This window comes from Temnothorax americanus, unplaced genomic scaffold (genome assembly GCF_048541705.1).
Source record: "Temnothorax americanus isolate GAGA-0224 unplaced genomic scaffold, ASM4854170v1 Scaffold51, whole genome shotgun sequence".
Lineage (NCBI taxonomy): Eukaryota > Metazoa > Arthropoda > Insecta > Hymenoptera > Formicidae > Temnothorax > Temnothorax americanus.
The window spans coordinates 933,800-948,973 of NW_027509668.1; the positions used below are offsets into that span (position 1 = coordinate 933,800).

The 15,174-nt window shown below is 41.7% G+C and overlaps 1 protein-coding gene across 3 annotated transcripts in view; it reads left to right on the plus strand.

Moving 5' to 3' along the window:
* LOC143904367 (kin of IRRE-like protein 1) overlaps positions 1-15,174 on the plus strand; it is a 360,894-nt gene that overhangs the window by 299,986 nt on the left and 45,734 nt on the right. For all 3 annotated transcript variants that reach the window (XM_077418993.1, XM_077418992.1, XM_077418994.1), the window contains 4 exons: positions 1,178-1,288; positions 10,686-10,776; positions 10,926-11,038; positions 13,649-13,815. In XM_077418993.1, the coding sequence (XP_077275119.1) occupies positions 1,178-1,288; positions 10,686-10,776; positions 10,926-11,038; positions 13,649-13,815 (482 nt within the window). The remainder of the gene's footprint in view (positions 1-1,177; positions 1,289-10,685; positions 10,777-10,925; positions 11,039-13,648; positions 13,816-15,174) is intronic.

Here is a 15,174-nt window from a genome sequence, read left to right on the forward strand (position 1 = left end):
ATCTGCGTTGAATATTTCACAGTTCAATATAAATATACGCATACTTCTCTTTCCAGCAAATATCGTACGGCAAACGTGCGGGGGAGGTTTCGAGGGAGAAAAGGCCGCGTCGGAGTGGCTGGTGTACGTTCTCGTATACACATATCGTTAAACGCAGGATTCGCAGTGTCGAGTAAACTCACCCGTAGATCCTTCAGCCGATATATCGAGTAGCAATATTCTACCTAGTCGAGAACTGCGTACTTTGAAAATACCGGAGCACTGACTTTTTAAATTAAAAAAAAAATCGATAAAACGTTGATATATACATCCACGCGATTACGGTTGCCGAAAATTACTCCGCAATAGCAAACAGGAGTCGAGACGCTTTACCTAAGGCCGCAATTTACGCAATAATTTACGAAAAAGATCTAAAAGAGCAGGAAAATGAGCAAAGGACAGGAGAAAGAGGGGGAGAAAAACGCCATTTGTAGAGGTGTAGGAGAGCAGAGAAGAAAGAGAGAAGAGCGAGTGCCACCAACCTCGTTGATAAAATGCCGGATACGTTCGACGTATGCGCGTAACTTATTCCAAAATAATGAAAAAAGCAAGAGAAATATCCTGGCCGCTTTATCCGACTCCGCTTCGATTTCGCGAGAGCGAATATTCCGCGAAAAAATATCGCTGCGCTTAATCCGTGAACGATCATAGCTACACGCCGGTGTAGCCGATACCCAAGCACGTATCCCGTTGCAGGTACGCTGAATTTGTTCCAAATACAATGAAGCAAAGCAGGAAGCCAGTGACGGCTAAATGCATAACTCAAATGACATAAATATCTTTGATATATCCACGCTGTGTCCAAGCGCTTGCTACTCTTGTAAAACCTTATAATAAGGCCTATACAACTCGTGAAAGAAACCAAAAACGTCACGCATTTAAATAGTGAAATGATCAATTAAGCCACCAAATAATGAACAAATTTTTCAAAAAGTTATTTTTACTGATTCGACATCTTTAATTACATTTCTCTATCTTGTAGCTATTTGATATTTAAATTTTATTGATTTGTTTACTCTATATTAATTTTATTAATTGCGCTAAAATAGTGTTTTTGTAAAAATAAGTTATAATTATTATAATTTAATTTTTTTGTTTCTGGAACTAGACCTTATGCAAATTTTCTTTTCTATTTCAGTTCCACCGGAGCAGCCAACCATTTTGGATCGATGGGGCCGCATCTTGAACGGCACAGCTGGCCCTTATGAGGAAGGCGATACACCCTATCTCACGTGTCGCGTCACGGGTGGTAAGCTAGCACAAAATACAATTATATAATATGTATACGCCGAAAAAAGTTTATCTGCCCCCGCTAACTCTGTTGCGACACATCTACACTTATCTATACAGGATATCCCAACAAGCTATTTTATGTTTATGAGCTTTTCGATTAATTTAAAATTGTGCTTAAAAATAAAAGAAAGAACGCAATCAGTCAGTTTTTAAATTATGGGTGATTGAAGATTAAGACAAGTTTGTACGACTGACATTTGACATACGCGCCGAAAGGGATGATGTACGTAGTTCCGAGGGAACCTTCCGAGAATAAATCAGCAAATTTCCACCGCATGCTCTATCTCTCCCACCACCTCTCTCTCTCTCTCTATTTCTCTCTCTTTCTCTTTCTTTTTGACATCATCGGGAATAAAATTCTTTCCCGTCCCATCTGGAAAACTCGCGGCGAAGTAAGATCTCCCCTTTTTCCATCGAGTCCCGCCTAGGTCACACGCGGCACATTTTTGAGAGTTGTCGCTCGCGGCAACCTCACCGCGAAATCGTTTGAGAAACTTCGATCGTGGTTGGAGTCACTGGTGTGTCGCCGGTTATTAGATCAGCCAACTTTTTATCGGCGACCGTGGCTAAGTGAAAAGTTCAGTGAAACGCGAGGATGGCCGTTCTCTCCTCCCCCCCTCTCTCTCTCTCTCTCTCTCTTTCTCTCTATCCCCGCAGTTGAGTGCGGGGTATCCCCGGGGTTACCTAGATTGGTGCGTGGATCAAGGACCAACGGAGGCGAGAGAAACTGGAAAGGGATGGAATGGGACAGGGAGCACTCGAGCGACGCTCCCCGCTGTTTACTTTAGCAACTGGATCTAAATTTCTGTTTATAACTGCGGCAACTTCTTCGGGCCGCCTTAAAAGATTATTTCCAACCCTGCCCCTACTTCGTGGGATTCAACCTGGTTGCCGCTCGTTCTCAATGTCCGTCGTTCTCTTACGGAGACGTCTTTCGAGCTTTCGCTGTGATTAAACACTGTACGCCTCCTGGCCTCCTTCTCGGGCCCGAAATATGCTGAGGATGAAGCGTCGTTGAAGATCTTAAGTCGCGTCGCGACAAAATTTGGTAAACTCGAATCGCGCCGAGTGCAGCCTCATCTGCTGTTTGAATATTCATTACTGCTGTATATTTCTCTCTCTCTCTCTCTCTCTCTCTCTCTCTCTCTCTCTCTCTCTCTCTCTCTCTCTCTCTCCCCCCCTCCTCCCTCTCCTCCTACCCCCCTCTCTCCGTTACCTTTTGCTCGTCATTATTTAATTGTTTTCATCAACGTGACATACTTAAGATAAATACCGAATTTATGAAATTGTCAGGATTTCAGCGAGTTAACGTTTAACAATTTAGATTCGCAAATTAATTAAAATGAGAAACTATTATGCGCAGTGTCACGTTTACGTCACAGTTATTTATATCGCAATTATTATATGAATAAAACTTTAATTATATTTTAATTATTTCGTAATTAAGTTACGTTGATTTAGGTATATTCTTTGAGAGATTGCTTCCAATATATTTATTATAACTTATTTATCGCAACACGATGCTTTTTTATTTTACGGTATTTCTTTTTACGGAATTACACAAATATGTTGAACCGATATAATCTGTCAACGGCAACGTCTTATCGAAACGTCCGTTCATCGATGAACAGCGTTATACGTCACGATATATTGTCCATCCTTCTCGTTTCGTTAAAAGCGGAAACAAAACAAAAACGGAAAAAAGTGAAAGCAAAAAGAAGGAAGATATTGGTCGGCTTCGTTACCGCGAGAGGAAATGAATCTCGCTATTATAGAATCGCCTCGAGCAGTCGTATTAGTCATCGTTGCCAAATACAGGCAATGGATAACGGCGGATTCGGTGCCCTTGTTCATCGCAAGTTCCACGTTGCGGCGGATATAATATATATATGTATATTATGTGTGTGTGTGTGTGTGTGTGTGTGTGTGTGTTTTGTATGCGTGTGTGTATGTACATATATTGAAATATACAAAGCCAAGGGAATATTGCCGTATGCAGATTCGATAGGAATTGCATTCACGCTGCGCATCGATCAAACGCATTGCGGCGTATAAATTGAATATCGAGAAGATCGGCTTATCCTTAACAATACATTCGGCGTCGCGCTCCCGAAGACTCCATCCGCCGCGCCGGACGCGAATCCAGCGTTTTAATTTAATTGTAAATAACGCTTACAAAGGAGGAGTGAAATCGATCTCTCGCGATCAAGTATCACAGCTGGCGGAACGAGAGGTGACATTTTCTTCTCCTTTTTTTCCATCTTCTTTTTCGCTTTTAAATCGTTTGAAACTCGTGGCGAATTTTGATCCGATTTATGGCTGCGACGTACAGAGTATGCACGAGACGAGTATAATACGAGCATTAAATGTCAAGCGATCTTTTGCCAGTCAGACAACAAAGCGCGGATGGCGATGAAAGAGAGAGAGGAGTCATGTTTTTATTTAAAATTAAAAACTCGCTTGTTAAAACAATCGGACGACGTTTCCGGTTGTAAGTGACAGGCTGACATGTGACATTCCGCTCCGCAGGAGCCTTTTTTGCGCGAGCGAACGTGCGTAATTCGCGTAGTTATCAAAATGCCGAAAACAGATATCGTAGCGGTACCATAATCGACGCGCGTTCGCTTGCGTACTTTCGCTCTCCTCTCATAATGACGAGCTACATTTCTATCGAATTTTCGAAAATTACAGTTCTGTTGTAAACGCACCCAGCCGTGGGACGTTTGCCGTTCCGCTGCTCGTTACCTTTACGACACGTGGTTATCCGTGTCTATCCGTGCTAGAAAATTGTCCGGGACTTGTGCGACACGCGTGCGGGATACGCCCCGGACGGATCTAATCTTCATAAAGCGAGGTATACGCGGTGCCTGAAACCTGGAACAACTGCGCGACGCGAGCTCTGAAAACGGGAGCCGCGCGAATCTCTTTCTCTCTCTCGCGTAATTCGGCCGCCGCGTCGCGCCGTCTTGTAAAAACAACGCCATGTGCCGCGTAATTAAGCGGCGCGCTATGTTAACGTTGATGTAATAAAAATGAGAATTTAATATCGCGCTCATCATTTTCGAGTTTGCCACACCATTTAAACGAAGATCGATCGGTAATACCGCCGCTGCGTGTATAAATAAGTTTTCGAGTAAGTCACGCGAAAATATCTACACGCGGGCGAATGTGTCCGTCATCAAGAAGATATTAACGCGAGATATTACTCTTTTAACATTGATTTTTTTAATTTATACAAAAGTTAATTAGAAGAAAATAACCTTCCAGAGTATCGTTCGTTACAGTTTTTTTTTTTTTTTGTGGACGCGATACCGGAAAGAACCATGATGTAATGAGAACATGGCACAGTTATACATTTCTCTCGAGCATTCTGTTATACAATTAGGGATTTACAACCACGCCTAACTGCTCTCTTCGCGCAAAGGATGTATCCGCGTTATCTATAACTTATGACAATGCCGGCGAGAAAATTTTACGACTCGCTCCGCGCCCAGAATTTATTGCCAATTACTTGACTGCTTCGTGCCCAGAAAGAATCGAGGGTTCTTCCATAGAGGATGTATATACGCACGTAAGGGAAGAAAGTCCTTCGCCCTTCTTCACGCCACATTTCCATCTACCCGTCGGCGTCGGATATGGACGCACTCCCTCGCGGCCCGTATAAATTCTTACATCGCGGATGATTACCGGTCGACAGCGGCGCTTGAATTTAAGGGTACAACCTTGATAGTCTCGAATCGCGTCTTCGCTCCACCGCTCCAAGATATTCCGGTCACATCTAGAAAACCGTCCGCCGAAAATGAAGAAACGATTATCTCAAGCAAGGAAAGAAACGACATCGAAGATGCGATTATACAGAATAGCTTGTTCTCGCTGCTACCTTAAAAGAAAAGAAAGAGAAGAGAGACGCAAACCAAGGAAAAATAATTTTTCCACCGATGAGACCCGCGGGAGAGACAATAACTCTTTGGAATATAACGTTTTTCGAAGCGTCCGTTAAATATGCAATTTTCCACGTATCTAGCAGGATATCAAGATCATGTTCTTTGTTTTTGTATTTATATTTTATATTTATAATGCAGCCGCGTTCTCAAGTCACGCTATACATATATACAATACATTTCTTATTTCGTTGATATTATTTAGTATTATAGTTAAAATAATACATATGTAGCTCTCTCTCTCTCTCTCTCTCTCTCTCTCTCTCTCTCTCTCTCTCTCTCTCTCTCTCTCTCTCTCTTTCTCTCTCTCGCACACACACATAGGTGGAAGTTGGTTGGCGCATTGCGTGATGATAAAATTATATACAAGATTGCAAATAACGTGCTCCCAACTATTCACATTGCAGATTTTTTTCTATATCTGCAAATTGTGCGTGTAATGATTAGTCGTCAGTTTTCTACAGCTATATTGTCTATTGTAGCAATAGACATTCAGTAGTCCAGTAGTCGGCCGGTTTATATTCCGATATCATTCCCGTTTACCTGTGTTTCTGTGTGAAACAAACGAATGTTTCTCTCGCCAGTCCTGTAAAAGTAAAATTTTTCGACTTTACAACTCTGCAAAACACTCTCCCTATTTCCTCGGAGCGTACGTATAAGCTGCTCCGTTTATCGAGTACGTAGCTCGAAGATAAAACGAATACGCATTTATTCTCCCCTTAATCTCCGATGCGACACAATCGCGGTGAACGTCGCGAATTTTCCGGAGCCGATGCGCAACAAAAGCGCGTACAAGCGGCGTAATTACTGTAATTGCATAATTAAACATTGAATTAAATTGATTCTCTGGCTGCAGATAATTATAATCTAATTTATACCAATTATTAAATATTTGCCATTCTAGTAGATTGCTGTGATAGTGATTTATATTAGAAATGAATATTTTATTTAAATGCACGCGCGCGCGGTTTCTGTAAACATTGTCCAAAATGTCGCTGTATTTACAGGATTAATACAATAATATTAACTTTATACGTTGATGCATTGTTCCCGTTTATTGTCTCGGAAAGAGTCGAATTTCAGCTGGGGCACGTTTCCGTACGGTACATCCGTGCGGGGCAGCGCTCGATTGTAAAAATTCATTGCGCCGTGGTATTGAAATCAAATGCCAGAGGATGATAAGAACGCGCGCCAACAAGGGAGAGCATCGGCGAAGGAATTTTTTGCAATGCGAAACCATAGGAAATATTCGTCGGACACCGCGGAGAGTTTTTACTGCGGAAATCGATATTGGTCGGCCGGCAGACCGGGAGAACTATCGGCGCCACGATTCGAATATGATAGCGCATCTCCGTGGGGGGAATCGGAAAACATAATCCAGTTCTGGGAGGGGTGGGTAAGGAGGGGTAAGGAGAGGGGGCGAGCACGTAACGGAAAACTCGTAAATCGCGAAAGTTCCAATCGAAAATAAGATATGGCGCGATAAATGAAAATACGAGATAATGCTGGTTTCGCTGGCTGGAGATGCAAACGCAAAATAAAAAACGATACAACTAGTGCAATATTTAAGTACAGAATCTTCCACCGAAAGCACTGGGAAGATTAGCCAGTCGAAGGACGAAGCGAGTTCGATAAGAAAAAGCCCCGATCATATACATATATAAATGTCACACGTAAACGTCCACGTAAATGTCGTCGTAAATTTCCTTCGACTCATAATCTCGAATAAAATTTACTGCTGACGATGAACGGCTGCAGTTTACGACCGTAAGTAATTCGCCGGCTTTAGCGTAATCGGTGTGCGACATAATTGTACGAACTCGCGCTCCCGGAATGTCTATTGCACGTTTCGGGAATATCCAGCGATGGCAAATCCAGCATTCAATAATGCAACAGTCGATAAAACCCCGGATATCACGGGAACGACGAAAATATTGATATTGGAGGCGTAATAACCGTAGCTATTGGTTCCGCGAGCCGAAGACGCAAAAATCTCCCTACGTATCGCTGCTTTTATATTTCCGTAATACCTTTTTTTTACCGCTTCCTCTCGATAGGAAAAACATTCCCCGATTCGCAGACTTTCTTGCGAAATATTTCGTTTCTATATAGCGCACGCTTTTCTAAACTTTTATGCCCCGATCACTATGAATACAATGACGTCTTTATATTATGTCAAACGCCTCTGCGGTTTACGAGAAAAGACATCTACAGCTACTGATCGTGAGATCGCCGCGAAGATGCTATGATGCGAGAAGAGTATCACGATCGGTTTTAATCAAACAAGGAGTCTCCTAAATCATAACGAGACAGGGGTCGAGGGTGGCACGGGTAAAGGAGCTGAGTCTGCCGAGAGGATTCGCCGAGTACTCGACGTAGTAGGTATTTGCTTTAAGCGGAGTTCGAACCAAAACTTGTTAGATGCCGATCCGGGCGCTTGTGGACCCAGGTCTTATTCCCTCAAGATATCGTCCGGTATCCGCGGATTAAAATCCGCACTTTAGTGTTCTCCCTCTGTCGCTCCGCGCAACGCAGATAGCACACCAGTTGTCGCCCAGATTCGAGAGAAACGAGTGGCGGGGGTGAGGGTGCGCGTCGCGTCGCGTCGCCTCCAATGTCGTATCGGGCGGGAGGTGAGCGGAAGTCGGAGGTTGGGGTTTCAATGTAGTCCGAGTGGTTAAAGTCAACGCCAGGGGCGCGCCAAGATCTTACCCTCGCGACCATCGCCGTTATTCGGCTCAACCACCATACGGTCGACGACCGACCTCTCGCTTATTCCTAAGTACTCGTGCAAACGAGCGGCTGAGCTTACGAATTAAGTGGAACCGCTGTGTCGTTATAACGCTCCTCTGCTTTTTCCTCACTTTTTCTTCTTCCTCCGGAAATTTCCTTATGTGGCGAGATTGCGCGATTTGTGTATATAATTAGCAGCGATGGGACCAAAGACTTTCGCAACTACGTTATTATAGATTATTACGCAGCGTAAAACAAAACGCATAAACAGATACTTGGAAAATTATACAGTCCACCATTCTCGTACGCCGTACTCTTGTAATAAAATACTCGTTTGTACGAAAACATTTCCAAGTGTTGCTATAAATTTACGGGAAACTTCGGAGGCAGGTTTGAGCGCAAGACAGTTTTAAACAACTGTATTTTTTGTGCGAATGAAGAACTGCCGACTTTTCGGATGGAAGCTATATACTGTGGATGAGAAATGTAGATTCTCGACAGTCAGTAAAACTTTGAAAGACGAAAATTCTTCATTTGAAATCGATCCGAAAACAAAAATTGTCATTCAAAACTGCTTTACGTTTGAAATTCCTCCCTTCTCTAAAAGGTCCAGTAATTTTATAGATTATTGTTATCTGATCACACATCTCGAATATATTGGCATTCGGATATGTCAAAAAGGACGCTTTTACATTTTTATCTCTCAACGCGATTCAAATTTCATGGAAGTTAATTAAAATTTAAAAAATGTCCAATACGCGTAAATATGAGAAGTAATTGTAAATTCAAGAAACGGAGTCACAAGAAAGTCTTTTCTCCTTTAAATTTATTAAATTTCCGTCGCGATTCAGATAAAACCTAATAAACATGATAGAATTAATTTCGAGAGACGGCAATATGGCGTTCGCTAGACGGAGCGGCGGCGGCGCACAAGAAAAGGGAACGGAAGACGAGAGCGATGAGAATCAGAAGCAACGAGACGGTTAAAACGCAATCAGGATTGGCGGACATCGTGAATAACAATGATATGGAACTAATCTAGGCGAGAGGCCGTTCCCACATCGGCTATGTGCGTCGTGTTTTCCGGCTGAAGATCAGGTTGCAATTTTAAGTGTCGCGTCGATGTTGCATCGGACCTGATTAAATTGCGTTTCCGGTGCCGCACGCTACCGTGAATAACAATGAAACGATGGCATTTGAATGGCACATTTTTCCCGCACTCCCGAGGCTCGAGGGATTGCTCTCGTTTATTTTTTCCGGCGATTTTTGTCTGACTGTAGCACTACAGTCAGGATCAAAGAAGTTTTCTACAACGATATTTAATTCCATACAGAATTAAAAACTATAATCTAAAAAAAATAATCACATGGTGTTAAATCTCACAATCAAATATACATTCCAGAGAGAGATTTATTTCGCTATTAAATTAAATGGAGATAGATTTCAAAATTGAGATATTTATATGATTCGCGATAAAACATATCTTTGTTTATTGTACTCCCTTGATCACATCGTCAGTGACTGTGTTTCACAACACCGGCCAGGTAGCACAAATATTGGCGCGACGTAGTCCGCAAAGATAAAGCTAATATATCACGGTAAAACACCGATATCTTCGAGTGTCAAATCAGCACTTTTACTCCCGATATATTTAAAATAAAGGTACTCTAATTGGATGCGCATCGCACTAAAGTGAACATTAATATTTCAGCATCGTCAAAAGATAACTATATTATAGTGCATGTACCTCTCGTCGTTTAAAAGATTTCATGAATTCATAATATAAAAATCTAACATCCCCGTGTGCATCGATTCTCTCTCTCTCTCTCTCTCTCTCTCTCTCTCTCTCTCTCTCTCTCTCTCTCTCTTTCTCTCTCTCTGCTTTTTATCAATAGATATATTACTTCGCTAGATAAAACGCGGTTGAAACGCCATTAATAATTCCTCCTTTTATTTGTAGAAAATAAAACATATTGTTTAAACATTTTTAAGTGATAATAGGTGAAAAGTTGAAAAAACAATTTCATAGTCAGGAGACGCATATGGACGAGCAATATAACCGCGTTTACTTTCGCGCATACTTCATTTCGATCTTTCGAGAGAGAGCCTGAACCCCGTGGGTCGGCCGTGTAATCTCGTTTTTAATTTTTCAATTGCTTTGATCGTTTTCGCCGCATATTCCGACCCGTTGTACAACTCGTATTTATTGGCCCACGTCCATGTTGGTGCGCGCAGCAATCTATGTATAACTTGCAGTTATCGAACGCCTCGAGACCGAAAGTCTCCTAGTTTTTGTTTGGCATACCGGTACCGAAAGCTCCGAGAGGACAGGGAGGAGGTGTATTGGCTAATTTAAAAGTTCCCGAAAACTCGTCTACCGCTTAGTAGCCTCGGCAAAGCTCGTTGCACCGTGCATACGATCTTCACCGGTCTCCCAGGACGAACGCTTACCGCGAGCGCACATCGCTGCGTCATCCCTCGCTCGTTTTTCGACTCTGAATGATAGTTACAAGGATAGCTATTGCACACAGAGAACTCTTACAGAAGATAATTAATTCTGGAGGGTAACTACGAAGGATGTGCCAACTAGCAAAATTCTTGCAACGAACCAGATCAAATATTTTCTTAGATAACACAATTATAAAATCTAAAATAAAATTAATGTCTTGTTTATTGCAGGTAAGCCACAACCAATGGTTAGATGGCTCATAAACGGCCGAGTGAAAGACGAGGAATACGAAAATAATGCTGGAGATGTAATCGAGAATAGGTAGGATAATTTCTTTCATCATATTTTCCTACAGATATTTATATATATAATATTACGTAGGAAATCTCTTTCTCTCTTATAATGACTTTTCACACGGATTAGTTTTATATATGTATTTATATATGTGTAACTTGTTCTAACACTTACAGATTAACGCTGCAGCCCATCAATCGCTCTGACCTCGGTTCAAACTTTACCTGCGAAGCGCGCAACACGGACTTGGTGGATCCGAAGGAGACATCGATTTCCCTGGACCTCAATTGTAAGTGAATCTAAATATTTCTGTTGCATAGATTTAAATAGAACAATATTCTTATCTAGGCGAAAGGAAATATCCACGTGGAAACATATTTGCACAACACAAATTTGCGTTTCTCTCGTGTTCATCTATAACAGCCGAATATTTTTATTAAAAGGACAAGAGTACAAGTAATGAAAGCAAAGATGGAAAATATAAATTCTTATCACGCGGCCAACAAATCAGAGGCTTCGCCTCCTGAGCCTATCTTGTCTCGCATTAACGATAAAATCTACGAGACACCAAAAGTGGGCCAACATCCTTTGCTCTCTCGCCGCTGGCGAGTCGCCTTTAAGGGAAGATAAGGCGAGATAAGACGAGAAATATATTAAATTCACCCTCCGGTCCCACCCGGCTCGTTCGTCCCCCTGCTTCTTCTTCTCATTCCTTTTCTCTCCTGAGAAGGAGCGAGAGAAGAAGCATGAAAGGCAGACTACATCCTCTAGGCTCCTCCGAAATTAGAATTCTTCGTTAACCCGCCTAGGGTGGGTTTAGGGCGAGGTGTAGAATAGGAATAAGGTGACGGCCCTAATTTTCGTACTAAACCGAAAAATTGGCGAGTGGGATCTTATCTCGCGTCGTGCCTTATCCAACGATCGCGTCAAGTCCGCGACACGATGGGATTTTTGTATCGCGCGAGCCGATTCGCTACCATTTTCCGCGAACCTTTCCCTCCCGATCGTTATCGGTCAGGACGATTCGATTGCTGGCCCTTGATTCGATTAGACCGTTATCCATCACCGACGTTCTCATAAGGATTCCATCAGTCTTGCTCCTTTTTACGCGTATATTATGGAAGCAGGAATTTCGCTTTTCCACGGGAGAATATCGAGGACCATACGGAGAGACGGTGATCGATACGCGCCCAATAATCAGGTCCTCCAAAAATCATCGGATTTTCGTCGAAGCTACTAACGAAATTGCAGGCCGGTTATCGATGAGCGAAGAGCGACCCCATCATAGCGGCGAATAAAAAAATTACAGATTGAAACGATCAGAGAGGAAATTCTGATGAAAGAAGTGGAACGAGCCGGTATCTACCCTAAATGATGAACGCTCTTTGATTTTTGTTACTTCGACAAAGTGCTTGCGCATCCAATGCGTATTTATTCTGCCGTTTTATTTTATTTCCCGTAAAATAAAAATTAAAAATCGTATTTCGAACAAACAGCGCATCCTCTTGCACTCAACGCTTTAGGACAGCGCACATCAATTGCGAGATTGTTGCATCGACCGACGCATTGCATTAGTGTGCTTAAACTTATTAGCTTTAAAAGTTGATTATAAACTTTAAATTACAAACATTATTGGGCTAAGATTATTGCTTTAATAGCACCATACTTATATTTAGGTATGTTATACCGCGCGCGGATTCTATATTGTTATATTTGTTGTAATCTCGCGTTTTATATATAATACTGTTACTTAATAAATGTATAAATTTATATTTTACACGAACGTTTAAAATGCTAATTTTATAACTAATTCTAATAGAATCGTCCGATTTTTGTATCTATCGAATATTTATTTCTACGAAAAACAGCACATTTTGTTTCACTAAACATAAAGATAATGAATAACGAATACATGCTAGTATTATCGGAGTAAGTGTATCGCAAACAGCGTATGAAAATCTCTATACACAGTTTTCATATTTCACGAATGAACGAATTGTATCTAGTCGACACCAACGAATTGGAAACTTGGATTTATTGGCCGTCAGACCCATCGTCACTTCGCGAGTAAAATTTAGGACAGTGCAGTTTTTCAGCGTACACGCATACGTGCGTACGCAAACGCGAGACTTGACGAAAAGAGCAAATTAATATTAGATCAAAAATTCAGAAACAATAATTGCGAAGGTTGGCAATGTAAACACTTGATTACCCGGGGAGACGATATCGCATATCGTATACGTATATGACTAAATATTCATTCTTTGCGCAAAAATATTTGCCGAATAAATGTTCATTAAATGTTGCGTCCACTCGAACAACGACGAAAATATTTGTTTAACTTACGCAATTGTTTCCACGTGGTGCGCAACTGATACGATATTCCGAAGCTTTATCTAGAAGTGAAGGGTGGCTGCAGGTCGGCAATTTATCATTTTATAACGTGAGATCCATTTTAGCGATTTGACACGACCGTAGCTAGAGCTCTCATATTTTTATCGGTCATATTTTTAATTCCTTAAGGCAGAGAACACAGTTTTCATTAAAAATAAAAAAATGTCAAGTTTTTTTATGTTTGTACACATTTATCTATATTTATATTTATATTATTATTAGAAAGCTTCAAAGCAGATCAGTTCTTACACATTAGTATTTCAAATTTCATTTAATTAAAATTTATAAAATATTTATTACGTAGAAAATTTCTTAAAAAATGCTTTTATTAGGAAATAATTTCCTTATTGTAAATTTTAATATATGGAATATTTTTAAAATATTTGATCAGATTTTTTACCAAGTGCCTAATGGAATATGCCGACAAAGTCCGATGTAAGAATTTAGTACTTGGATGTGACGTAGCAGAACAATGCCGTCAAAGTTTACATCACTTTTTTTTTAGTGAAACCTTTATCTGTGATCATAAGAAGACTGGGTAGGGAAGTAATCGGCAACGAGTCTCTCCTAGCGGGGAAGCGGTATGACGTGGAGTGCGAGACCGCTGGTTCAAGGCCACCTGCGGTGATAACCTGGTACAAGGGTCGGAGAAGACAGCTGAAGCACACGACGGTAAGGAAGAAAAATAAGAAGTATAACAGCGGGTTGCGCGAATCCTCGACCTAGAAGTAGCTGCTCCTTATCCCTCTCCTGTGGCTTATACCATGGGTATATCCCGTATCTTTTGTCCCCCGGCACAAAAGCCGCTTTCTCCCGCTTTCTTCCGCGGCTCGTCACTTCCATTTTTGTTCCGGCACTTTCGCGAAACACTGAAAGGTACCGCCGAACTCGCGCGCGCGGCTAATCCCAGAGGCGCGAACTTTCCCTCGCCTGCAATTCGCTTCGATTAATCAGGAGCGATCAGGACCTATTTGCTAATACGTTGTTTTAACGCGATTCGATTCGCACATAATTCTCATGGCGCTCAGAAACATGTAATTAACGGGTAAACTGCTTATTATTCTCCAGTCGGGTCCTCGTTAATTAATCGCCATCACTGACTCTAGGAGTTTAAAAAAGACCGGGTGCAAAGATAACGCGATAACGCATTGTCTGGCTCAATTTCGGTTGTTTCAAACTTTCATTTATAAAGCTTAGGGATTTTGCTCGGCTGTATTTTGCGACGTCGTATAGAAACACCCGTAACGAGTTCTCACGCGCTGAAAAATCTTTCGATTGAATCGGAAATCGCATTAATTACATTTTGATTAGTAACTCATTATTTTTACACGCAGCATTTTAGAAAATAAAATTCCAAGTCAGTGAGACAAACAGTCAATAGATAAAAATTCTATGCTGAGAGCCACGAGATATGTTATCCATCGTTCGTAGTGATAGCTTCGACATCAGTAACCAGTAATCTTATCCACTGCAAGCTTGTAAGAGGATATTTGTCCGGGATTTGTTTTATCGAAGAGAAATCTATTGTCTGAGTAAGAGCCCTCCGATATGCAGAATAGTTAAGGCAACCTCTCCTCGCCAAATTGCCACTTATTCGCGCCAATTAGCTTCGCATTTATATCGAACAACAGTATTGATACTCAATAAATATCTGACGATGGAGGTATCTGACTCCTTCAGAGATAATACATCAAGATATATTTCAATGCGCCACGTCGTGAGATCGCACGATCGAGTCAATTTTCCACCGATACTTTCGAGAATTACGTGCCGCTTTCGAGTGTGTTAAGAATGAGACGTTGAGCTGGCGCCGATGACGGCGCGAATGCGAGAAGGGATGCTGGGTTAAAAGGTCGAAACACCCCGGGGAACCGATAACTACACCCCTCAATAGCGAATCTTTCCCTTGGGAGAGATTCTCGCGAGACGAGCACAGTCATAAGAGCCGGGAGGACCGGGATAAAGAAGGAAGACGGGAAGGCAAAAAAAGGACAGAGAGGCAGAAACGAAGAAAAGCGGAGAAAGCGGAGA